The 27,003-nt window shown below is 34.7% G+C and overlaps 1 protein-coding gene across 5 annotated transcripts; it reads right to left on the bottom strand.

Moving 5' to 3' along the window:
* Positions 1-1,073: 1,073 nt before the first annotated feature.
* Positions 1,074-8,034, bottom strand: LOC145018352 (uncharacterized). Of its 5 annotated transcripts, XM_078976247.1 has the most exons (10): positions 7,598-8,034; positions 7,197-7,488; positions 6,916-6,995; positions 6,614-6,651; positions 6,448-6,541; positions 6,156-6,294; positions 4,980-6,056; positions 3,723-4,861; positions 3,164-3,629; positions 1,074-3,092 (listed from the first exon to the last, which is right to left on the bottom strand). In XM_078976247.1, exons 8-9 carry the CDS (start codon positions 4,770-4,772, stop codon positions 3,297-3,299), a joined length of 1,383 nt encoding a protein of 460 aa, XP_078832373.1. In that variant the 5' UTR covers positions 4,773-4,861; positions 4,980-6,056; positions 6,156-6,294; positions 6,448-6,541; positions 6,614-6,651; positions 6,916-6,995; positions 7,197-7,488; positions 7,598-8,034; the 3' UTR covers positions 1,074-3,092; positions 3,164-3,296. The 5 variants fall into 4 exon arrangements, with proteins under 5 accessions (XP_078832373.1, XP_078832374.1, XP_078832375.1 ...); XM_078976248.1 differs by lacking the exon at positions 6,614-6,651; XM_078976246.1 differs by lacking the exons at positions 4,980-6,056; positions 6,156-6,294; positions 6,448-6,541; ... (2 more) ...; positions 7,197-7,488; positions 7,598-8,034 and having other exon boundaries at positions 1,074-2,792; positions 2,883-3,092; positions 3,723-4,935.
* Between the last annotated feature and the right edge of the window lie 18,969 nt (positions 8,035-27,003).

The raw sequence follows: 27,003 nt of genomic DNA, 5'->3' as shown, positions 1-27,003 counted from the left end.
CATCCGCTCACACCACAATATCCCATGCAAAATGCCAACATCTTCTACAAAATCAAGCTCGAATTCACATTCACGATTCAAGAAGAAGATCGAAGTGAAGTGTTGGTGTGAAGATTTATGCCATGTGTTTGTTTCACGCACACCAGAGAATCCAGGCAAGAAATTTTGGGGGTGCCCTAATTATAAGGTAAAAATCATTTTCCCTTTTCTTTAGCAGGATTGCAGTAAGGGTATTATGCACCAACCTAATTATGTAGGGAGAAGGAGGTTGTGGGTTTCTCAGATGGGTTGATGATGAAGGAATTCAAAAGCAAGGTATGATGCCAGAGTCAAATCGCATTACAGAGCAGCGACAAATGATGACATTAATGCAGATGGTTGTTGTTTTGTTAGGGGCTATATTTTTCATCCTTGTTCTAGTGTTATGCAAGATTTAATGGCAATAAAGGGTAATTTCTGAAGGGAGCAGTAAAGGGTGGCTTTTCTGAAGGGAGCAGTATTGTGATCTTGAAATATGTAGCTTTTGAGATTTTGATGGTATTTGATAGTTTGTTAGGTATATGTAATGTTAGGATTGTAATTTGTAATGTGTGGATGCTAATTGCAATGTATGGATGTTAATTTCTAATGTATGATGTTAATGGATGTTAATTTCTAATGTATGGATGTTAATGGATGTTAATTTATAATGTAAGGATGTTTCTAATGTATGGATGTTAACTAGAGTATAAGTTGGTTTGTTTTGTAAGTATATTGAATTAACAATTGGTAATTGGTATAAATTTCTGAATGGTAACAACTGGTGAATGGTAACATTTGGTTTATTTTGTTTTAGATTGAATTAAAATGGTAATTGGTATAAATTTGTAGTACAAGTTGTTTAATGGTAACATTTGGTGAATGGTAACAAGTGTTTTGGTGAATGGTAACAATTCTAAAAGACTGAACAATTGGTGTGTATTTGCAAGTTTGAATGGTAACAATTGGTGTCTATTTGCAAGTTTGAATAACATTGCATAAAATGGTATATTTCTGAAATAATTAGTGAATGGTAACAATTCTAAAAGATTGAACATAATATAGAAGGGGGTGTATCCATTACATATAGTTTAATTACATACTACCAATATGTAGCAGCCATCCATTTGTACCAAAATGACTAAACGATGCACAAAAAAGGAAACCTAAATGGTAAGAAAATAAACAATTGGATGCATGCTACGATCAAAATGCCAAAAAACAAAGTTTACAAAAGTGGCAACCTATACCATTCCCCTTACACCCCCATCCCCCTTCTTGCTAATAAACTACTCCAAGTTGATTGGCTTTACAGAAGAAGAACCACCACCATCTTTGTCATAGAGACCCTTCCTTAGCTTTATCTTGGTAATCCTCTCAGAAGTTTTCCTTGTTCTCCTCCTAACCATTGGGACAACCTGATGTCCTTCATCATCACCCTAGTTTTCCTCACCATCATCAACATCTCCAGCACCATGACCTTCTTCATCACCGTCACCTTCAGACCCATCACCATCATCAACATCTCCACCACCAGGACCTTCTTCATCACCATCACCAACAGCTTCATATCCAGCACCATGATCAGGTCCAACATCCAGACCAATATCATCATCCAGACCACCATCACCAGTAGCTTCATCTCCAACACCTTCAACTCCACCATCCAAACCAACATTATCATCAGAATGATGACCATCAATGAAATCATTTACATCCTAGTGTAAAAAGTTATAATTAAGTCACAAGAATCACTAGAAAAATTCTTAATTAATAAAAGATAATAGGTCTTTCCAGTTCAACTGGTGGGGAATCATCCAATTCCACTTGTACCCCTGGCATAGCTTCTATTTCTGCCATGCTATAACCAGCTTCTAGCATACCAGCAATTTCTTCAGGTACTAATTGTATCTTCTTTGGGAGAATATCATCCTCTTTGCCCTCAGTAAACTCAATAAACTGATTATCTTCCACCTCATTGTCACCATTTAGTGGACTGGACTTTGTTTTGTTTGTGAAGTTAACCCCTTCTAAAATTGCATCAATACCTTGTTCAGTTTCATCATTTATTGATTTAAGCTTCCTACCAATACTGGATCCTACTTGCCGAAAAGTGTCACTACCTTCCATCACACTTGCTTGACTACTTTCTTCTTCTTGCATCATATGACCATCTTGAATATGAATTACTGGAACTTCCTGCACAACACCTTCTTCCTGCACCACACCTTCTTCTACAATTGGAACTTGTTGAACCACACTTTGAGCCACATTATCACCCATCACATTTTCACCCTCATCAACAACTAGAACTTGTTGAACCACACTCTCTTGAGTACCTATAGTTGTTGAACCAATCCTCCCACCACCTCTCCTTGTGCACAACTTCTTCCTTGGTACATCAATACTATTTCTCCTTAATCTTTTAGAAGCTGGCTGTTGCTGATGTTTTTTGGGAATCATCCTCAATGTGTTTATGTTTTCTTGGACTCCTCCTCACTATGTTAGAGCATGAAGGTTGACTTGGGATATTTGGTTGATTAGGGCTTGTAGACACATGGGGGATGGGATGTTTTCTTGGCCTTCCTGTCTTCTTTGGTGGGGGAGGCACATATTGTTTTCTCTCATTCTTTCATACCCTCTTGTTATTACCATATTCCAAAAAATTACCACATCTGGTAGTTCTTGAAACCTTCACTTTTGTTGTTGAAAACTTGCTCTTTTTCTCATTGGCATGCCTCTTTCTTTTGGTAGCAGGCCTAACAGGCATCCTCCTAGACATTGGAGGCAATGGCTTAATGTATTCAGTTTGGGCCCAAAGATTGCTGCCATTAACAAGTTCAATGTTTGTTGAGTAACATTACCTAAATTTCTCTTTAGAGAAGTATGCATTGATGTATGCATCTGGTGTTTGATGGATAAAATTAATTGCTGCATTTGCATGCACACAAGGGATGGCAGCCAAATGCCACAACCTACATGAACATGTCATATCATCTAAGTCCACCTTATAACTGTCACACCCTCTTCTGGCCTCAAATACATGCCCTTGACTATGAAATATTCCCCAGAACCTACAATCAAGTATCTAGTTAGTAACAATAATTAATGATTAAGATAAGTTTTAGAAAGCATAAAATAGTACCTCATATTTTTCCCAAATCTATTCATTTTTTTCAAAATTTTTGGACAAACATTTGAATTCCACTTTTCACTTTCCACATTCATGTAAGCAAAACTGTCCATGATATAAATCCGTATCTCTTCAAGCATAGTGATCAAAAGTTTTTCCTAGTATCCAATATTATTGAGTTGAAGCACTCTGAGATCCCATTCTCAACTGCTTCACATGTGTAGTCTGTTCCAAAATAGGCTCTACACCATGTTTCTGGTTGCTTTGACATCAAGTATTCATATGCAGAAGGGCTCAATTTCTTGATGCTTTCCATATGCCTCTTGAAGTCACCTGCTGTGCAACTCATAGAGGAAGCCCAACACAACTTCTTATACTCCACACATGTGAAAGCTTTTCTAAAGTTGGCATAAATGTGCCTAGCACAATTCATGTGTTCAACATGAGGCATAATATCTTTCACAGATTTAAGCAGACCCTACCAGACAGCCATTTAATTAGTTTAATAGAGGACACATATGTAATAAGATAATTATGCAATTAAGTAGAGGACAAGTATGTGAAATTTTACCTTGTGTTGATCTGATATCACTACCAAACCTCTTCCACTATCAAGATCTAAATCATCCCTTAGAAGCTCAAGAAACCATGTCCAGTTAGCCTTATTCTCAACATCGACAACAACCCAAGCAATTGGGTAGACCTGATTATTGGCATCTCTACCTATGGCTGTCAACAACACACCCTTTACTGCTCCCTTCAGAAAGCACCCATCCAAACCAATAACTCTTCTACACCCTCTTTTCCAGCCTTCACATATAGCTTTGAAACCAATATAAAACCTATGAAAATAGTTTATCCCATATGGATTGATAGTTACACACACCTTACATGTAGAACCTGGATTGGATCTTAACAACTCTTGTGCATAATCCCATATTCTGGCATAATGTTCAGTCAATTTACCTTCAATTAGCTCCTTGGCCCATTTCTTTTCCCTACGACATTGGCCTATAGACACATCACACCTAAACCTTTGTCTGATCTCAGTAATCATCTCTTTAAGCTTCACCTTAGGTTTATTTGCAATTTTAGTTATGTAGTGTCTACCTATCCATTCAGGAGTAACCATAGAGCCAAGTTTGAACTTCCTACCACAAACATGATTAGCTTCTAAAGTCTTGATTTGAATAGATTTTTCATTGAACATCCATGAGGCATATAGTCTAAAAGGGCAACAATTATCCTCATTTCTTTTGCCACATCTTATAAGCATTCTTGTAATGTCACACTTCTCAAAATAGAGTTGATACCTATTGTGGACTGCGTAGTTTTGGAAACAAAACTTCAGTTGTGTAACATTCTCAAAAATGTCACCAAGTTTTGGTTCCATTTTGTCCCATCTTGTTTTTGGATCATGTAATCTGTAGTTGTTTATCACCTGTTCTTTATCTTCTTCATCTTCATCACTTTCCAAGTCACCACGATGATACACTTGTGCTCTTACATCATTAGTCAAACTAGAGTTTCTAATATTTTCATCAGTTAGTAACACATTAAGAAATGCATCCTTAAACTTGTCCAGTGGAGTAATGAACTCTTCGTCTGGTTCATGATCCATGTAGATGCCATGAAGTTCAAAATCCGTCTCATTAAGACCAGAGAAAGGCTCGCGTAAACCAAAAAATGGGTCTGTGTTACCTTCGTGTTCTGAATCCCAATCCATCATAACAACCAGAAAAAAACACAAACACATATTTTCATTATTCGTTAACCTTTGAAGAACAAAGAACTGTAAAAGCACAATCTTCAAAGAAATTACACATACCTAGTGAAATCGACTCTCCAATAACCTAATCTTCTTCAAAAACCATAAGCCCAAATTTTGCGATGAATGATGTCGACTTTCTGAAGGAATATGAGAAAGTGAACGTATATGTGCGAAAGGGTGAGATTAGGTGGTGGGTAAACGGACGTAACGGAGTAACGTCCGTGCCAACATGTCAATTAAGTGCCAAATCAGCACATGGTAACCGGCTACAAAGGGTCCAACTTGTTAAATGAGATATTTGATAGGTTTAATTAAAGTATCCAACTTTAATGACCCCAAAACTCATCCAAGGGTAAAACCGTCACTTTTTGGAAAACTTAAGGGCTTTTATGATAATTTCCCAATGATAAAATATTAAAATGTAAACAATAAACATACCTTTGTTGGCTTGGTTCTCCTTTAACACACTAATATATGATCCAACCTGTAATTAGTTTTTTGTATTTCTTAAAGCATATATTTGATAAAGTTATTATAAAATTGATGTTAAAGCTTCTAGCTCAAAATTTTTATGCAAAGCCATAAATTCAGAAAAGATCAAAACAGAAAACATGTGTTGTTAGTCGTTCTCACGACTTTTTTTTTTGGTAAAATGAAAAAACAATAAAGTTGCACAAGGAATATAATAGTTAACAAAATTAAAAAAGAGCGTAGATAAAACCAGCCTTTTATTTGATCGATCATTAGAGTATGAATCGTGGTTCATTGATTAAAAAAAACAGAAAAAAGCGATTAGTTTGAAGGATGGTAAAAAGACAGAAACCCGGACTTCGAGGTGAGACAGAGACAACAATACCTAGAAAGACATATCCAATCAATTGGAAACAGAAAGCCTAATTGAATTGAAAAAGGATATAATTTAATTGACTAACCGTGTTGATGTTATCAACGGCTTGTATAGATTAATCAACATAAGTCACACTCTCTCTAATATTTCACCCAATGAAGATACATCAACTTATGTTGAATGTATAAAGAAAATGGGATAATACCATACCTCAGTTATGCATACTTACATCACCAGTTCATCAAAAGAAGGGTTTTTGTTTATTGCGGAAGTGACAGGCACCAAACCTAGAAAAAAATCATCCCACAAGGGTTGGGATTAGTTTATTAAGTTGTAGCAATAAGATCACAAAAGTACAAGAAAGAATACAAAATAGATAATCTGACCGAATTTCAAGTGTTGCCTATTTAACCACTTATTATGTTTAATAATCATAGTCCATTTAGTAGAATATGACCAAATCTGAAGCAAGACTCCAATATGTTTGCCAATTGATCCAAAGTGGGGCATTGACAAATGGCGAATCTGTAAAAATTACAAAATTTAATTACAAAAATTGGTTTATTTAATAATTATTTAGCTTAATGACACCTCGCAAATACAATACAATTACGAATTTTAGAAACTTATATATCCAATTAAAATAAGTTTTTCTAATAATAAGGATATCGATCTTACTTTCTCAACAACTTTAGTGATTTTGAGATGAGGAGAGTCTGATTCCTTTTGAACATCTTCTTCGGAGATGGAAGTGAATTGAGCTTCAAGGTACCTATAAGAATTTACAACTTGATAAAATTAAAAGGGTATATATGGAAATACCAATATAAACATGTTAAAGTACCCTAATAGAAATTCTATGGAAGCTGAACCATATCCAAGCTGCAATAAATAAGACAACAGTCGTTAATTTAATATTGTGAGTGATAGATATTGGAAATAAATATCATAGTAAAACAAAGACACACAACTTCATTGCATTTGGATGTGAGAAAAAAGTAATTTGGTGGCCTATTTGTAAAAAAAAAATTGGATTTTATGGTTCAACTTAAAAGACACCACCCACATCTGCCGACTGTATCACATATTACAATAATACCCTCGTTAGTAATCTTGACATAGAAAAAAGGTTTCAAAAGTACTCACCAAACATGTGAATGTCGCATACTTTGCAATATCCATGAATGACCAACCTCTACGTCTATCGTGTTAATAACCTCTTCAACCTAGTGATTACATTACAAATCATAATTGAACATCAATTAGACAAAAAAATTAAAAAAAAAACACAATATACATCAAACATTCTGACACATTTCATCAAACATCTGATGCGCATGCCCTATTAAACCTTAATATAACGATAAATTGCAATCACAAAAGATCAAAATCAAGTAGCTGTATGGATTGAGATAAACAGTTCTAACCTTTAGGGTGGGTTTAGCGTCCATGGGAACAGATGAAGGAGGTTTGGTGAGAGTTTTACTGAAGTCAAAACAACTTGGGATTGAATAGGACCAATTCAAAAAGGGTATGGTGAAATTGTAATTGTAACAGGAGGATGAAGATGGGGAAAGGGAATTGAGAGCGAGAGCTGTTGATGTAGCTATGACGGCCATCAATATTGACGATGTTCCAACTATTCTTAAGAATCCCATATTCCCCAAAACCTAGCCAAAGAAGCCAAGACCAGAAGGCATGTCAAATACTTCAAGCTAACTGTCAAATAAAAGCAGAATGTTAATTCATGAAAACAAAATCGAAGGTTTAATATGTAGACATAGATGCATAAAAGAGAAGTGACATGTCGTCAAAGTATAGGGCTTACCTTCTATGCTGCGATTGAAAACCATAGTTCTGAAAAGCAACGGGAAACCGAAGGAGATTACGGGCGAAGACAGTGGTGGTAGAGCAGAAGAGGATTAATGTTAGTATGAGAGACGAGAACAATCGACACCTTTTGGAGCAAGAGATGAAAATCGGGATCTTGAGGAAGTATCGATGAGGTTGCTTTTATGGATTTAAGAGGCGATAGAGATACAATGAGGTGACGGTGAGCGGTGGCAGTAGAAGGCTATCCCGTAGTTGAGATCCAGTAGTTGAGGCGGTGGACTAACCCAGGTAGTGTTAAAGTAACCTAGGAACAACAATACACGTGGAATGTGTAAACATCAACCACGAAGCAGAAAACGTTCATGAGTAAGCAATAAAGAGAAGGAAATCAAAAAAATATTGATTAAAAAAAAATTTGTAAAACTGTCAATTAAAAAAAATTTCAAAATAGAATGAAGCAAATTAGGAGGGCCACAAAAACATATTGACATAAACTTAAGGAGAAACGATGAATGTAAGTGTAGGGTCTAAAACTGACAAACAAAAACCAATTTAATTGTTAATAATAATAATAATAATAATAATAATAATAATAATAATAATAATAATAATATCATTAATATTAAATGTAAATTTACTTATATTGGATTACTGGATTAAAACAACAATAATGGACTGTAGGGCGAAGACAGTGGTGGTAGAGCAGAAGAGGATTAATGTTAGTATGAGAGACGAGAACAATCGACACCTTTTGGAGCAAGAGATGAAAATCGGGATCTTGAGGAAGTATCGATGAGGTTGCTTTTATGGATTTAAGAGGCGATAGAGATACAATAAGGTGACGGTGAGCGGTGGCAGTAGAAGGCTATCCCGTAGTTGAGATCCAGTAGTTGAGGCGGTGGACTAACCCAGGTAGTGTTAAAGTAACCTAGGAACAACAATACACGTGGAATGTGTAAACATCAACCACGAAGCAGAAAACGTTCATGAGTAAGCAATAAAGAGAAGGAAATCAAAAAAATATTGATTAAAAAAAAATTTGTAAAACTGTCAATTAAAAAAAAATTCAAAATAGAATGAAGCAAATTAGGAGGGCCACAAAAACATATTGACATAAACTTAAGGAGAAACGATGAATGTAAGTGTAGGGTCTAAAACTGACAAACAAAAACCAATTTAATTGTTAATAATAATAATAATAATAATAATAATAATAATAATATTAAATGTAAATTTACTTATATTGGATTACTGGATTAAAACAGCAATAATGGACTGTAGGCCAGAAAAGCTGGAAGTAATAGTTTTTGTGACGGATATGTTAAAAATTGTTTAAATACCATATCCTTAAATATCTAAATGTTAGAATGCAATATATAACTTATTCTAATATTATAAAGTTTTTGTAATATTAATAATATTCATTTATAAAACTAAAAAAAATGAAAAAATATGTTTTCGACTAAAATTTGTTTACCTACCAAATTATCTTAAGTAAGTTGTTCTGAACCATAAGATGATAACTATAAGTAAAATAAATAACTTGTTTTCTATATCTTCTAGTTGTCCAACTTTTGTATTTACCTTATTACCAATTTATGTGTCATGTAAATATTTTTTTTTTTATGTATTTTAGATGAAACATAAAAGCAAGACATACTTAGTGGATAAGAAACAGTATATCTACGGATGCCATTGAATTATTTTTATATATTAGTTAAAAAAAAAGTTGGAGAAGTATAGGTGACTTAATCATTTTGGGTTCTAATCAAATCCAAATTATGGGGGCTTTTTGGCCTTTAGTATACTTAATGTTATAAACCTTCATCCTTTATGCGGACTTCAGACCGACAATAATAAACAAAAAACTTTATAAGTGGCGGAGTTAATTTCTTTATTCTATATGTTTTTTGTAAATCACAAAGACAATTTCAAATGGACAAACAAAATACTAGAAGTAATGAATTAATGGAAATATCTGATGTTTGACAGCTTGACTCGTTGACTGCTTCCATAAGTTTGATCCAACCAAAATTCATAATTTTTAAAGGCAAAATCCACTTAGAAGTATTCAATATTTGACAATTGAAAATCCGTATTATGTAATCAATGGATAATTGAAAAATAATTAACCCTGAGCGGCTAACCCTAATAGATAATAGAAAACTGGAAAAGAAGTGAAGCACATACCATTTGTCATTAATGATTTAAACAATTGAGAATCAAGATAGAAGAATATAAGATAAATGTGTAGTTTCAGTTTTCAAGATGCACTTATGTGTCCCATTTCATCTTTAAGAATCAAGATCGCTCACTGTGATGTGGCTTATCGGAAAATTAGTAATGGACTAATTCTAATTTGAGATATATTAATATTGGGTTAAGTTTGAAGAATGGTGGACCTTAAACTCTAGCTTAATAAAATATATGGTTGAACTACTCATCTCGAAAAGACAAGTGACATTTATTTTCATTTAATTGGACATTAAAAAAGTTGGAGTCACATTAAAATAACATAATGAACTTCATTTTAAAATACTTCACATCTATTTACTAAATTACTAATTTACTTCCATGGATGAACATGATTTGTTTTCTTTACTATTTTATCCATCTTCATTAGGATTTTTGCTTTTTGAAGAAACAAAAAATGGTATGATTTTTATTATAGGTATGTATACATTAGTTAAGCAAAAATACTAAATCATGTTTAATACTTTTTCGTAAAACATAAACGTACAAAAAAAATGATACTTATGTCAAATCATATAAGTTGAATATGATATGAAATATTAATTGTCATACAAAATTTTAGACGAAAAACTACTAAATATAATTATATATGTACTCTCGCATTACATTAATTGTCATATAAAATTCTAGACGGAAAAACTATTAAATATAATTATATATGTACTATCGCATTAAATAAGTACCCATATGGATCCCTATATATACAAGTAATCTTATATGATTTATTTCAAGTCACTAGTAGAATATTACGGAGAAGATATATAATGGATCTTAAGCTTTTAATGGTTGTTGTCGTAGGGTTATTGATTTTCACAACTGATATTGTTTGTGGTAGAAAGATTGTTGGGGAGGAGAATATAACTCTCGGATACGACCAGGGCTTTAGCAAGATTGGTTGTGACTCAAAAACAAGTGTATCATGTGGTGTTCGTGATTCAATACATAGAGAAGGAGGTCATGTTTGGGACTATATTCAACAAGGTATCCAAGTTAAGTTGAGAGGAGAGGCCACAGATAGTGGTAGAGTAACCACTAAAGGTATGCCAATAAAGATGGGTGATGATAGTGGGTCGACCAATACATGGTTAGATAGTAGAGGGCCTATCAATGGAAATTACATCAACAAAACATCAAATAATTCAATTTACAATGGTAAAAAGAGTCTAGATGTATCTGGAAGCTATCCCAATACACAGTCATCCAACACAGTGCTCGATAATGAAGGCGGAGGCGGAGGTGGTGGAGGCGGTGGTGGTAGTGGTGGAGGAGGCGGAGGTGGCGGCGGTGGAAGTTGATGATCATAAAATGTGAAAGCGACATTTACAATAATACATAATAAAAAAGAAATCTTCTAAGCCTATCTAATCTTAATAAAACATGCATTATTATAATGTCTAATAAACGTGCATATTATATCTCATTATGTATTATGAATATGATATGAAATCAATAAAGATGTCGATGTTATATATTTGTATTTGATAATATATATATATATATATATATATATATATATATATATATTGTTGCTATGTGGTATCTGGGTACATGGTAACTGGTCGACAAGAACCGTTTCTAATGGGCACACCGAACTACGCACTGCAAGGAAGAGACCAACACTATCTTAGAAAGCTATACCGATGGACCCTGGTATGGCTCTCTGATGCCTAAGTGAGTTGTCATTATACAACTTAAAGATAAATTGTGAGAGTTATCAGAACATTACCTTATCATCATGTCTCTGTAAGCTTTTATAGGTGTCTTTAATCGCTTTGATACAAGGTTTTACCAGTGTAACTTGTACTGACCGTGTAACAGCCCAAAAACAAGGATAAAGTTTTTCAATTTAAAACAAGAGTTACAATCATCACATTGTTCTAAAACCATCAATAATAACAGTGTCAAATCATCAGAGTACAACATCAAAAGCTGCGGAAAATAGCGAGGAGAGAATGTTGTACCATCACGTCGGGCCCTTCCCCTTAGAACCGGAAGCGCCTGAAATCATAAATATAAATTGTAAAAGAAAGCTTAATGAGTTCCCCCAAAGTACCACATACCAACATAAATAGGTTAGTGCTTTGGGTAAAACCATAGTCTTCCAAGTAATTTCCTGCCGATGGCCAAATTCCGGTCTTCCATACAGTTTCCAAGGGCCAAACCCCATCCTTTCATACACATATCACAAATATAGCTAGTACCCTATATAAAAAATAATGGGTCGGCCTTAGTACCTTCAACCTATTGATTAAATGAGAAAACTCACGTCAGTCTGCTAATAAATAACTAAATGCTTGGCTACCGAACCAGAAGATCCCATATTGAACACAAACAAATCACCCTAATCTGAAATAGGTTATAAACCATAACTGTGGGTCTAAATCCCAAATCTAAACCCCTAAGATAAAATCCCTTTCTACCCTCCCAAATATAGACCTAACCAAACTTGGCCTAATAACACAATAATTGGCCCTTAGGCCCAAAAAGGCCCAACTCATGCAACTTAAGGTCTACTAATAAATTCCGAGGCCACTAAAGCTTCAACAATCCAAGGCCAAAACCTAGCTAAGGCCCAGAGGTCCAAAGCCCAACCAAAGTCCAAAAGACCACAGCGAGGCGGACGCTCCGCGCATGTAGTGTATGCTTGGCGTACTTTGACCACCAATACACGCATCGCATCACTTGGTACGCCCATCATACCGGGCTGCTTGTCTCCTTAAGCCAATAAGTGCTTAATAAGTTCAGTCATAAGGTTCGACTTTCAGATCTCATCCATTTTAGGGTTCTAATACATAAACCATTAGCATGTCTTAAAGGAACCCAACATCCATTTTTATCCATCAAAGCTCATATCAAGGACTCAAATTCTTGCATGGACTCATATAAACCATTAAGATGACATTTTTATGCACCTATAAGAACAAAGGGACTGATATCTAACACCTCTAACTCCTGGAGTTACCCAAACTCACAAACAGAACCTATGGGACCAAATAAAGCTCATAAACAAGCCCTAAAATCTAACTATCAAATAAATCATCAAGGTAAGAACTTTATACCTTCAAAAGCTCCTAAAGTTGATGAAGAATCTGGATCTAGAAGCTCAGCCTCAACAGATGCCTGTTCTCCAAGTTCCTTCTTCTTTAATACACCCAAAATACCACAAAATCACTTCCAATGCTCAACAACACTCAAAGGATGAACTAGGGTTTGAATGGGACGAAATGAATAGTGGAGGTTGATGAGGGTAAGTATCCAAAGGTCATAATGATGTTTAAATAGGGTGAAAACTCTAAAACTTAGGTTTTGATCTAGACATGCGTATGCTCCACATACACCACATACACCCAAAGTACGTGGTTAACCCTCCGTGGTCAAAGCAATCTCGTATGCTAAGCATAGCCAAATGTACGCCCAACGTACAAGGGACCATATTTACCAAAAATATCAAATTAAGGGATAAAAGAGTTAGAACCTAAAATTGGATGTTAAAACTCTCCCCACTTGAATCAGACTCCGTCCTCAAAGTCCGTTGATGCAAACAAGTCTGGGTAGTTCTCCCTCATCTCGCCCTCCAGCTCCCATGTCCACTCAGAGCCCTTTTGGTGCTGTCATTGCACCTTCACCAGATTCACTACCTTATTAAGTAGAGCCTTATATTTCCCGTCAAGAATAACAATCGCCCGCTCACGTAATTCAGATGCTCATCCACCTAAATATCATCCAACGAAATCATTGTTGATAAAGTTGTAACCATGCTAATAGACAAGAATAGACACGACGACCTTTTAAGTGTTGAAACTGAATATGTGACATTTTTCACCCCATGGTTAGTCTGTCGGACTATAGCTAGCAGTCGGGATGTGGGATTGTCAATCTCATATAGACCTATACACACAATGCCCACTTTCCCTCTAGGAGACTCTGGTTACAAGAATGTAACATAGCAAGTATATTGCTATGTCCTGAAGACGTACCATCACATTTTAGTTTGAGTAAAGATCAAATTATATCCTTTTCTTGACAAAGTAGTTTAAAGCTTGTATACTTATCTAGAAAATAGATTTCTCGTTTGTTTCATAAATTATACCTATTATATTTTATACGTTCTATCTAATTAGCATGATCTCCCATGGGTGTACCCCTTTTCTCAGTGTGATACAAAGGTAATGATACCGACTGAAGTAACCTTTTATATTCCCATATGTGTAATACAAATAATTAAGAAGGAAATGGCCTTCGGACAAATAACCCCACCTTAAGCCCACATCCAAACAAGGAAAAGGAAATCATGCAACTCATTAGTCCTAAGCCCTTTAAGTCTTATTTCTATACTTATACATATATGAACATGATTTTGACAATTATAAGTTTAAAGAGTTATAAAAACATTTAAAAGAGTTTAACGGTATTCTAAAAAAAAGTTTATGTGACTTTAAAAAGAGTTTACATGACTTTAAGTCATTATGGAAGTATTTGGTAATCCTTAAAAGCATAAGGAAATCTTTTATGTGATTGATATCACATGCAATTATTAACACAATTAAATTGTGTTTAACTTGTATCCCCCCCCCTAAAAGGTCTTAAAATCATTTAAAAGGTAAGTTATATGGGTATGAACTCACCTTGTGTGCGGTTTTGAATAAATGTCGAGACGAAAGCGATGACCTTCGGGATATAATACAGGAAAGTTGTAGTGATCCTAATGATTTTAAAACACACAATAGTGTGTGAATATTATGATAACATAAATATAAGTGTTTTCATAAACACTAAATAATATGTATAATACTTACTTAAACTTGTATCTGTTTGAAAGAAGAATGATCTTCTAGAGCTGTTTGATCTTAAGATTCAAAGAAATTGGTTTGCTATTTGAGAGAGTTTGGATGATGTTTTCGTTACTGAATGTGCAAATGAATTTCATTTGCGCCTTATATATAAAAGAAAAGTCATGAGGTGGTGTAAATTTTACGGAGGTTATCTCATTGGAAAGTTGAATTAGATAAGGCATGAAGTATTTAAAAGGGTTTACGGTTACACTTAGGCTATAAACACCATTTTAGAATCAAATACAAACCGTGAACTCCCTTTGCTCATTAATTCAAACCGTGAACTCAATTGGAGTTTACTTCTTCGACTGTGAACAATAATGATAATTGATTGTCTAGCCGTAAACTACATTTAATGCATTAATTCTCCAACCGTGAACACTCTTTTGAAGAGAATTATTGGCCTTGAACTCCCAATTGGAGTTAATTCTAGGTGTCAACTCCATTTAATGCATTGATTTCTTGGTGAGAACTCAATTAATGGGGGTTATTTATGTTTTAAACCCTTAGACTTGCAAGTTGTGCTCATTTATAACACTCCAATTTAGTTTAAGTTTTCAATCCATACCTATTTGTTAATTCTTTTAACAAGCCCTAAGGCTATAGATGTTAAAATGCAACAAGAATTGCAATGTGATACTCACTAGCACTTGGTTAGGGTTTAGAGCATGCTAGGTCTAAAATTTGGAGTTGTGACACCATCCCCCCATTAAAGGGTCCAGCAACATGGAAGAGGAGAGCTTGCTCAGGGAATTCAAATGGGAGACTCTTGTTCGGATTTTCATCCCGAAATTAAGTCTAAGGAATATACGTGGACGAAGGTGAAGGGTATGAGTACTCATGTTCCGTTTGATCCTCCCATTCTTAAGTGAAATCAGGTCCTTGCTATGCATCTTAGTGGACTCTCATTAACGGGATATAGATCTGATTAGTCCTAACGAATTTGTTGTCTAGGATTTCCACGGATTTTTCCACAAAGTTGAGGTTCTCGATTACCTCGATCTAATCGGGTGGGATAACAAGAGTCTCGTCAGATAGATACTTTTTCAAGTTTAAGGCGTGGAAGGTAGGGTGTATTTTATTGAATTCTCGATGTAGTCGTGGCCTGTAAGTGACTGGACCAATTCTAGCAAGAATCTCGAATGGTCCTATGTACCTTGGATTTAGTAATCCATGCTTTTCGAAGCGTATCCTGCCCTTCCAGGTGAGACCTTTACAAGGTGTGGTCCACAACTTGGAATTCCAAGGATTTTCTCTTATTGTTGGTGTAGCTTTTCTGATTGAATCTGGGAGTTTGTTTTCGCTTCCTGATTCGTACTCTTTTCTCGGTAGTTTCTCGAATGAATTCCGGACCAACGAAGGTGCCGTCTGGAAATTGAACCTCTAGCTAGTTGCGTGCCACCTACTTTAATCCAGTACAGAGAGGATCTACACTTGCGACCATATAAGGTTTCTAATGGAGCAACTTTAAATGCTAGCATGTTAAAGGACTCGACTAGTTGGTAAATGGGTATCCCATGCTTTACCAAATCAATTACATATGCTCTCAGCATGACTTCAAATGCTTGAATCATTCTCTTATTTTGTCTGTCGGTTTGTGGATGGTAGGCTATACTTATGTCTAGCCTAGTTCCCAGATATTTCTAAAGTGACTGAATGAACTGGGAGATTATTCTACTATTTCTAATGGAGATAACAGATATTAGAACACCATGCAGTCTAACTAATCTCTCGGATACACATTCTAGTTAACTTCTCTATTTCACCAGTTTCTTTAATATGACAGGAAGTGTGCTGACTTGGCTAATCTATCGAAGATCACCCAAAATGGGATCAAGTCCACCTTTTGCCTTGTGTAACTTGATTATGAAGCCCATTATAATCCGCTACCACTCCCACTCATGTATCTCCAGTTGTTTTTGTAGTAAGCTTGCGGGCTTTTGCTCTAAAGTTCATGATAAGACTCATACTTGGCTCATCCACCATCACTTAGTGTATACAAATCGTATTTAATTTAGATTTGACAAAACGTTCAGATGGGTGACTCTGCCCCAGGTCCACAACCAGACAAGGAACAGGAGATAAGGCGGAATCACACATCCTAAATCTTGTTGAGTCTAAATTATATACCACTCTCCCGTATACACTCAGCAGTGATAAATTAACCTCATGAGATCTATTGGGGATACTTCAGGTGGTTACTGACTTCTGAGACTTCTTTGGTACTTTTCACTTGAAGTTTCCTATCTACTGAGTATGCTAGAAGGGCATGGTACCCCTCACATGGCGACTTCTAAAGTTTCGAAGCGAGATATGATACAAAGGTTCATAATAGGTTTGCCATTATAGATTGAAAAAACTTCGTTTGACAGTTGATTAAGGGAAAAGTTCCTTTACACAGCATAGGAATTTTTTCATGGTGAGGACCAAGCCAAACCATGTCGTATGATGATGTCGGTACTTCTCAATGAAATAGACATTAAGTCGATCTGGAAGAAATGATTACTAAGATGATGAACTATCCTATATATAGGTTTTCAGCGCTTTCGGTTTTATTATGTTATTATTGTTGTGAACCCCTTTTTGATTCAAAATTGGCGAGTACGTACAATACAAGGGTTCTGATAATTTGAAATTATGAACTTTCATGAAATGATCCCTACTAGGTCTCCCTATAATCGCTTGATGTATACAAGTCATGTATAATTAAGATTGGAAAAACCGTTGACTGAATGACCTTGCCCTAAATCCACAACCAAACAAGGAACAGGAAATGAGGTGAAATCACTCACTCTAAGTCTACAAATCTTAATTATAAATGACCCTAATGTATACACTAAGCCATCATAGCTTACCTGATAGGGTTCCTAGTTTTATATGAGTGTTGTGATTTGGTTAGAACGAGAGAGTAATCATAATTATAATTATTTATTTGGGTTTGGAAGCGTACCAAAAATATAGTAGGGTTCTTTGATGCCTCCCCATGCTCTGGGGTCAAACTCCTCCTACACCCCCGTCATTCTTCTCTGTTAGACAGTCCCTTTTGAAATGTCCTATTTCACCATAAAGCTGGCATATTAGACTGATTCCAAGATTGGTGGTTGAAGTGATGAAGTCGACCGGAGTCCTACAAATGCGGGCGGTATGCCCCTTCATGCTGCATCTATTGCAATACAGTTCCCAGAAGACTCCATAATGATGGTAGTTGCACTTGCTGCAGTGTGGGAGGTTTCCTAAGTACAGTGTGGTCGGTGTTAGGATAGCATGGCTGATGGGGGTATTGACTGCCCCAGATTGTTGCCCTTCAATAGGTCCTTGAGTTGAACAACTCCCTTTCTCGTTCTTGAACTTTCGTTTCAGGATATTAGGCTTGATGTCCGGAGTGTCTTTATAAGTAGGTACTTGTTGAAATTGGTTAACACCACGATCGGGATTTCCGATTACATTTCCACTAACATTTGTGTTGTTAGCATTAAGGTGAGCCATGACAGCTTCTACGACTGCTGTGACTGCAGCTTGAAACGTAGCCGAATCTATATGAAGGATTGGTGTTTTACCGGAGGTTTGGTTATGTTTCTTCGGAGGCATGATTCTGTTACACGATGAGAAAACGAGCTCGTGAGAAATGATGGTTATCTCTAGATGTATTCTAAACATTTATATATACACATAAAATTTTCGTTTTGTTATCTGGTTCTCAAAGTTTCGACCTACATCCCTATGATGCAGTCCTGGTAAAGGGGTAGAAGTAAGTTTCTAGAATGGTTACAAACCGAGTATCGTCCGAACTAAGTTATCTTGAATTTTTGGATATCATGTTCCAACTTTCGAAATGATTTGAAAACAACTCATAACAGTGTCTACATTAAATAGACTCATGAATGTGTAGAAATAATCACTCTCAATTGAGATTTCGTGATTCGATTTATTATTATCAGTCGTAACGGGAAAAGACGATAAGCTTATGCCTAATGTGAGTAGTGTAATCACTAACTCACTAGGTTGTATTAATTTATTAGTTATTTGTGTGATGAAAAAGGTATTCAACCACATCCCATGCATCACACATGGTTTTCCTCTGTTCTAAGTTCTACTCTCGGCGGTAATGATTTGTTCTCTCCTGGTATCTAAATGGTGTCCTTCTCCTCCGTAAGCATATTGAATTCCTATGTTGTCTTACTTCCGATTCTGGCACTGATCCCCATTACTTTATAATGGAGAGTTTAAATTTCGGCAGTTCATGCGAACTTCTCATTGGTGCCCTTAATAAGTTAAAGGCACTTGGTGGTTTCTATAGTTTCTTTACTCCTCATTGATTCATTGTTGGATCTTCATTGATTCCTTCGGTGGTTGTTGGAGTGGCTACATTTATCTATGTGGTTTATACGAGAATGAGAATGTCTAAAGAATCTATGAGATTAATAAAACATTTTTGTTACAAATACATTTTTATGAAAATGATCCATTCTGGTCTTTCTATAATCACATAGTGTATACCGATTATATATAATCCAGATCAAACAGACCTTCGAATAAGTGATCCTACTCTAAAACCACACCCAAACATGGAAAAGGGAGTAGAGTGAAAATCACATATTATAAGTCTATAAAATATCAACTATATATAACCTTAACGTATCCACTTAGTAATTATAGACTCACCAAAAAAGATCTTTTAAAATTTCCCAAAAGTTTATTTGTAATATCTAGAATACTCTTATAGTATTTTAATTATATATTTGATTCTAGAACTTCTTGATATAAGAAGTTGATAAGTTTCCAGTTTTGTGACTATAGCATCATAAAATACTCCTATAGTATTTTAAGCTTTATGTTTGGATCTAGTATTCTTCTGGTACGTAGGTAAGTTTTAGACTTGTTGCAATACCACTATCACTCCCAAACACATGTTGGTCATATCTCAAATGAATATAGTTGATCAGGCTATATTGACCCCTGATATGATTACATAACTGTCCAGGTTTAACTACAGTGTCCAACATCCAAACACTTTTGTTTTGTTCTTCTTGTGATACTCGTTCTAGTATATATATATATATATATATATATATATATATATATATATATATATATATATATATATATATTCTGTATGTACATATACTTCTATAAAATATTGTTATATTTTTAAATTATAACTCTTGGTCGGAGTGTTTTTTATCCTAATGTGCTTATAGTCGTATATCTTTTATGACTGATATACTGAGTTCACTATAAACAATGATCTGATACCAATCTGTCACACCCCCAAACTAGAATGGCAGAAATGTTTGGGGGCGGAGGACGTTATGTAATTATCATAACACATGCATTATAGTAATCAAAGTACAAACAACCTTTGCATTAATAAGTATAAGTTTTACATAAGTGTTTAAACATTACATATTCAAAAATCAAAGTAGATATGGTAAAAGACAAAAGACGCAACATGGTACTAGGCTGTCTTCTTCAAAGCTTCGGGAGTGTACCTGTGTACTGGATTCTTGAGAATACAAGTTATTTTGAAAGACTAGATCAACATTTAAGCTGGTGAGTTCATAAGTATTTTAGTTATATAAAGTATACTCCAAGTTCTTGGAAAAGTACGCCTGTTCCTCTAGAAAATCCTATATTTTCTAATATGATAAAAATGATAACCACAATAGTTCCTTCTGCAATTACTTAGTTTATACTAGTTATATATAACCTAATATCGAACGGACAGTTAAATGTGTGAATCTGCCCTAAGCCCACAACCAAACAAGGAACAAGAAGTAAGGCGGAAGTCACACATTCCACTGCCTATCGGATATTACTTATAAATAACTCTGATGTATAAACTAAGGAATTAAAGAAATAACCATTAAAGGTCCTTTATGTTATACTAGTTTTAAGAAAGTATGATTATGTTCCAAATAATCCTACATTTTCTGCTTTACAATTGATAAGTAGTTTTAATTCCATAAAACCGTTCCATTTAAGTATTATTGTACTTTTAATAAGGTTTAACATAATTTTAACTATCCATAAAATTATGAGAAGAATGTTTTCGGTTTCGTTGGTGAAAAGTAGTTTTAATCCCATAAAACCATTCCGTAAAGTAGTATTAATCCCATAAAACAGTTCCGTAAAGTAGTTTTAAATCTCATAAAATAGTTCCGTTTTGTTTGTGGAAAGTGATTATTACAGTAGTACTTATTAAAAATAAACTACTGATGAATAACTACCCTAATATTAACCTGGTTAATTAGGGTTAAAATGTGATAGAGTTGTAACCATGCTGATAGACTAGAATGGACACGGCGCCCTTCTGGTGTCGAAACTAAATATGTGACATTTGTCAACCCATGGCCAGTCTGCCGGACTGTAGCTAGCAGTTAGGATGTGGGATTTTCAGTCTCTTATAGATATATACACACAATGCCCGCTCTCCCTCTAGGAGACTCTGGTTACAAGAATGTAACATAACAAGTATATTGCTATGTCCTGAATACGTACCATCACATTTTAGTTTGAGTAGATCGAATTATATCCTTTTCTTGACAAAGTAGTTTAAAGATTGTATACTTACCTAAAAAATAAATTTATTGTTTGTTTCATAAATTATACCTATTATAATTTATACGTTCCATCTGATTAGCATGATCTCTCATGGGTGTACCCCTTTGCTCAACGTGATACAAAGGTAATGATACCGACTGAAGTAACCTTTTATATTCCCATATGTGTAATATATATAATTAAGAAGCAAACGGCCTTTGGACAAATAACCCCACCTTAAGCCCACATCCAAACAAGGAAAAGGAAATCAGGCAACACATTAGTCCTAAGCCCTTTAAGTCTTATTTATATACTTATACATATATGAACATGATTTTGACAATTATAAGTTTAAAGAGTTATGAAAACATTTAAAAGAGTTAAATGGTATTCTAAAAAAAAGTTTATGTGACTTTAAAAAGAGTTTACATGACTTTAAGTCATTATGGAAGTATTTGGTAATCCTTATTAGCATAAGGAAATATTTTATGTGATTGATATCACATGCAATTATTAACACAATTAAATTGTGTTCAACTTGTATCCCCCCCCCACTCTAAAAATCTTTTAAAATCATTTAAAAGGTAGGTTATAGGGGTATGAACTCACCTTGTGTGCGGTTTTGAATAAATATCAAGACGAAAGCGATGACCTTCGGGATATAATACGGGAAAGTTGTGGTGATCCTAATGATTTTAAGACACACAATAGTGTGTGAGTATTATGATAACATAAATATAAGTGTTTTCATAAACACTAAATAATATGTATAATACTTACTTAAACTTGTATCTGTTTGAAAGAAGAACGATCTTCTGGAGCTGTTTAATCTTAAGATTCAAAGAAATTGGTTTGCTATTTCAGAGAGTTTGGATGATGTTTTTGTTACTGAATGTGTTGCATTGTGGCTTTATATATGAAAGAAAACTCATGAGGCGGTGTAAATTTTATGGAGGTTATCTCATTGGAAAGTTGAATTAGATAAGATAATAAAAATTATTAAAAGGGTTTACGGTTACACTTAGGCTGTAAACACTATTTTGGAATCAAATACAAATCGTGAACTCCCTTTGCTCATTAATTCAAAACATGAACTCCATTGGAATTTACTTCTTGGACCGTGAACAACAATGATAATTGATTGTCTAGCGGTAAACTACATTTAATGCATTAATTCTGTCGCACCCCAAAACCGGAACGGTGGAAACCTTCTGAGTGGAGGACGTCGTGGCAAGTATCACAACATATGCATTATAGTAATCAAAGTAAAACAACCATTGTATTAATAGTAATAATTTTACATAGGTTGCATTTAGCAACAACATCAAAGTAAATACAAAGAAAAACATATGATGCAGCTCGGTACAAGGCTGTCTTCACAAAAGCTCCTGGAGTGTACCTGTCTACTGACGACCTGATATTGCAAGTTATTTTGATAGCGAGTATCAACATTTTTAAATGATGGTGAGTTCATAAATATTTAATGACATTGGTTATAAATACATGTTTTACTTCAAAATAATCTCACTAGGTGATGGTGATTAAAATTACACAATATTAGTATTTCTCCTAGAAAATCCTATATTTTCAAATAAAAGTAGTCTTCTACCAAGACCCAATTGTTTTATGTTTAAACCATGAAGTATCTCTACTAAAAGCAGTCTTCTACCAAGACTCAATTGTTTTATGTTTAAGGAGTAATTTCCCCGAAAAGTGCTATCATTATTAAAATATAGTTTATACTTTAAAGAATATGTGAGAAGATTACAAGCAAAAGTAATAAGGAGAATAATATTTTACCTCAGCAGTAACACTGCTGGCTAAAAGTAAATAAAACATAGACTCCAAGAAGTATTAAGTGAACAATACGCCTCAGAGAGTCTAAAAAAATGAAATACAGACTCCAGGAAGTATTAAGTGAACAATACACCTCGGAGAGTCTAAAAGAATGAAATATAGACTCCAGGAAGTATTAAGTGAACAATACGCCTCGGAGAGTCTAAAAGAATGAAATACAGACTCCAGGAAGTATTAAGTGAACAATACGCCTCGGAGAGTCTAAAAGAATGAAATATTGACTCCAAGAAGTATTAAGGGAACAATATGCCTCAGAGAGTCTAAAAGAATGAATTATAGACTCCAGGAAGTACTAAGTGAACAATACGCCTCGGAGAGTCTAAAATAGCCTTTAATCTTATGTAGATCAGTTTAACGGTTTAAATTGTGGCCTAGTATATAACTAGGAAAATATATCATGAACGTATCATATATAGAAAATACTGTGATAATACTTCTTACCTTAAAGCCATGAATTATAAGGTAAATGTAAAGATACTCGTAACCATACTGATTGACGATCGAATACTTGACGACCTGTTGGTGTCGGAATTAATGTAACATTTTCATCCCTTCGCTTGGTCGGCCGGGACTGTAGCTAGCAGTCAGGATGTGGGAGTGTCTGTCCCTTATAGATCTATACACACAATGCCCGCTCTCCCTCCAGGAGACTCTGGTTACCAACTTGACAACGGTGGAATCTGTGTCATGAGGATGTATCTCGTGTTTTGATTTCTATAAACCTTTCCTCTTACTAAAAAGTATATGTTTTAGAATATAGATATAACTAAGTTCTCCTTCATGAATGTTATGGTTGGTTTCTAAACTATACCTATTATAGTTTACTTGAGAGGTTATCTAGATGCCTTTGCTACCCAAAGGTGATGAATTGGCTGATAGAACTTTTATGACTATATATGTATATATGATATATAACTAATATTTAAATGACCTTCGGACGGATAACCATTACCTTAACGCCACATCCAAACAAGGAAAAGGAATTAAAGCGAGTTAGCCTTCCCAAGTCCTTTAATCATTACTTATATAACTATACATATACAGGCATGCATTTGACAATATAAAAGTATAAAAAGAAGTTTTGGTAAAACCTTTGGAAAATCTATAAATAAAGATTCATGACTTGATGTCAGTTTATAAAGGGAAACAAGATTTGAAAATCTTTAGCTGGATAAAAAAACAGTTTAACATGCAAAAATCTATTTGTTGGCCAGTTATTAATCACATGTGATTGATCTAATAACTTACTAGTTTAACTTGTATTCCCCCTCATAAAAGCATTTAAAATCATTTAAAAAGGTTGATTAAGGGGTATGAACTCACCTGATGTGGATGTTTCGGATGAACGGATGGTATAGGATGCTAAGTGCTAGGAGTACCAAGGGATGCATATAAAGCATGAAAACACTTTGCTACAAGTGCTAGGAGTACCAAGGGATGCATATAAAGAGAGTATGGCCTCACATTGGAGTTTACTCCTCATATGGTGGCCCTTAGGGGTGTTTACGGTTTCTTGACCACTTCCCCCATGAGTTTACTGCCGTAAACTCATGGAAGTGGTGTGATTGTGTGTTCAAAGGTCCTAAACCACTCAAGGAATTATGCAAGACTCAAATCAAGGGCTTAGGACGTGACTAGGGCTCAAAATGACCCTTCTTTGGAGTTTACGGTCCTTGGACCACTCTTTGGGAGTTTACGGTCGTAAACACATGGGTTTACGGCTGTAAACTCATGTTTGCCCATTTATTCATGTTTTGGTGGTTCTATCTTATGCATGCAAGGTTCTAGTCACTGATACAAGCATTGGAAGGTGTTAAGGGCACTTAAACACCCTTTGAAGGTGTTTATGGTTTTAAGAGGTCTCCCCAAACCGTAAACACATATGAACATGGGGATTTTGATGATTTTCGAGTGTAAACAAGTTCATATTTGTCACACCCCCGAACCAGACGGCGGAAGCATCCGAGAGCTTGCATGACTTTAATTGAATATCATCACAATGAATATACATGAATCATAACATAAACGTCACCATGCATCAATACATTACAACTGGAATTGTTTACATCAAGTGCATTGTTTTAACGTTACACATTCGTAACATTACTTCATATTACTCGTCCGCTTACCTGTTACCAGAGAATAAAAGTTATTTTGGAAACACGTCAACATATGAAATGTTGGTGAGTTCATAAGCAATGTTGTGATAAAATGATTTGTGTAGTTTCTAAAACCCGGAAAATCCGATATTTTCTGAAAATACTTTTGTTTATCAAATTGTGAAGATCCATAAGTTGATGCATGAATGATTTCAAAAGCATATATATATGAAGGGTATTTTGTATTATAGTTATAAAACTTCGAGCGAGTAGTATTGAATTTCCCGGAAAACCCGATGTTTTCCGATGTTGAAATGTATTCGTGATTACTGATTTTGTATTGTCTTAACGAATGAATATTGATTAATCCACATTGTATATCGCCCTAATTTTGTCTACTTTGATTTCTCGTAAGCCTTAGTGAACGAAGAGAAGGGGACATTATGTCCCACTATCATCGTAAGTACCTTAGGCTGTCGTGGATGTGAAAGACACGATGGTCCAACTCGCATTTGATTACTGTCACCTTACTAGCTTTTCTAACGGGACACTTTGGCCCACTAGCACATAAAAGCTATTGAAAGTCCTTTTATAAAATATTGGGTCATTGAAGGCCTAATAACATATAAGCGTTATCCCTTTGGGCCCAAAGGTCATGTTGGTGGGCTTGCAAGGCCCAACAAGCATGATTTGAAACTCATAAGCCCAAAGTTTGTAGGTTTATTCATTTTAGTCATCACATATCTATTGGAGAGTTTTGATTTAACGATTGTTGTTTTGTATTGATTCGAGACTGAATCAATTCGTTTATAACAATATTTGGTGTTGAATGTGTATTCGTTTTCCGTTTTGTCTGTATTCGTGGATCTAGCATTTTGTCTTAATGAATTAATTTGTTTAAAAGTATGTTTTAGTCCTTAAAACATTTTCTTGACACTTTTGTATCATAAACTTCTTGAAAAGACAGTTTTAACCCAAAATTTATTTTGTAAACAACTTTAGCCCTTCTAGAATGGAGTTTCTCAGTTAGAACCCCATATTTCGCAACTTTTACAGTTTTGGCCCAAAATATAAAAAGTTTACATTTTTTATCCATTTTGGAATTAAAAATCATTTTAGACCATTGAAACGGTTTTATTTCATTTCTTATCCCCTATTTTGCAGAATGTTATATTTTAGCCCCTTTAAACTTCAAATTTCGCAATTATGGGCTTATTGGGCCGAAAAGCTCAAATTTAGCACATTAAGCTAAATTTTTGCATTTCAAGTCCTTTGAAAATTCTAATATTCAGAAAAATGATTACAAAAATAGTTTTTGATTCTTTTGACCCTCAAGAAATCGTGACTTGATAGTTTTTAACCCATGTTTTGTATTTTTGACAATTTAAGCCCAAAAATAGGGTTTATTTTAGAATATGTTCCTCATAACCTTATAAGTTATTTTTCTTGACTTGTTTAGTGTAAAATGACTTAGATTATGTTTTTTTTCCTTTCTCATGTCATAGATCTCGAGTTAACACCCCTTTTGGTTACATATTTATCACAAAAAGACATAAAATCACACACATACATGCATAAAATCACACATAGCATACACATACACATAGATCTACACATGTTCTTGTATTATCCCCCATAAAAAATATGAAATCTGAAAAGATAGGGGTATGAAGCTCACCTTGAGTTGTAGTTTTGGTTTTAAAGAGAAAAAAAGAAGAAAAATTTGATCCTAGCAAGTCCTATTGGTAGATCTCGAGTTTAGTGACTTCTAAGATGCAAGATCACAAGTTATAATAGATTTAAAAGAGATTTTTGATGAA

The sequence above is a fragment of the Lactuca saligna genome, chromosome 9, assembly GCF_052625555.1.
Source record: "Lactuca saligna cultivar CGN05327 chromosome 9, ASM5262555v1, whole genome shotgun sequence".
Classification (NCBI taxonomy): Eukaryota; Viridiplantae; Streptophyta; class Magnoliopsida; order Asterales; family Asteraceae; genus Lactuca; species Lactuca saligna.
This window is presented reverse-complemented; position numbering and strand designations above follow the sequence as displayed.

Coding starts and splice junctions, on each gene's coding strand:
- LOC145018352 (XM_078976245.1), bottom strand. CDS start 4,907: ATGTGTTTGTGTTTTTTTCTGGTTGTTATGATGGATTGGGATTCAGAA. Junction 3,630..3,722: donor TGATATCAGATCAACACAAG/GTAAAATTTCAC, acceptor GCTGTCTGGTAG/GGTCTGCTTAAATCTGTGAA.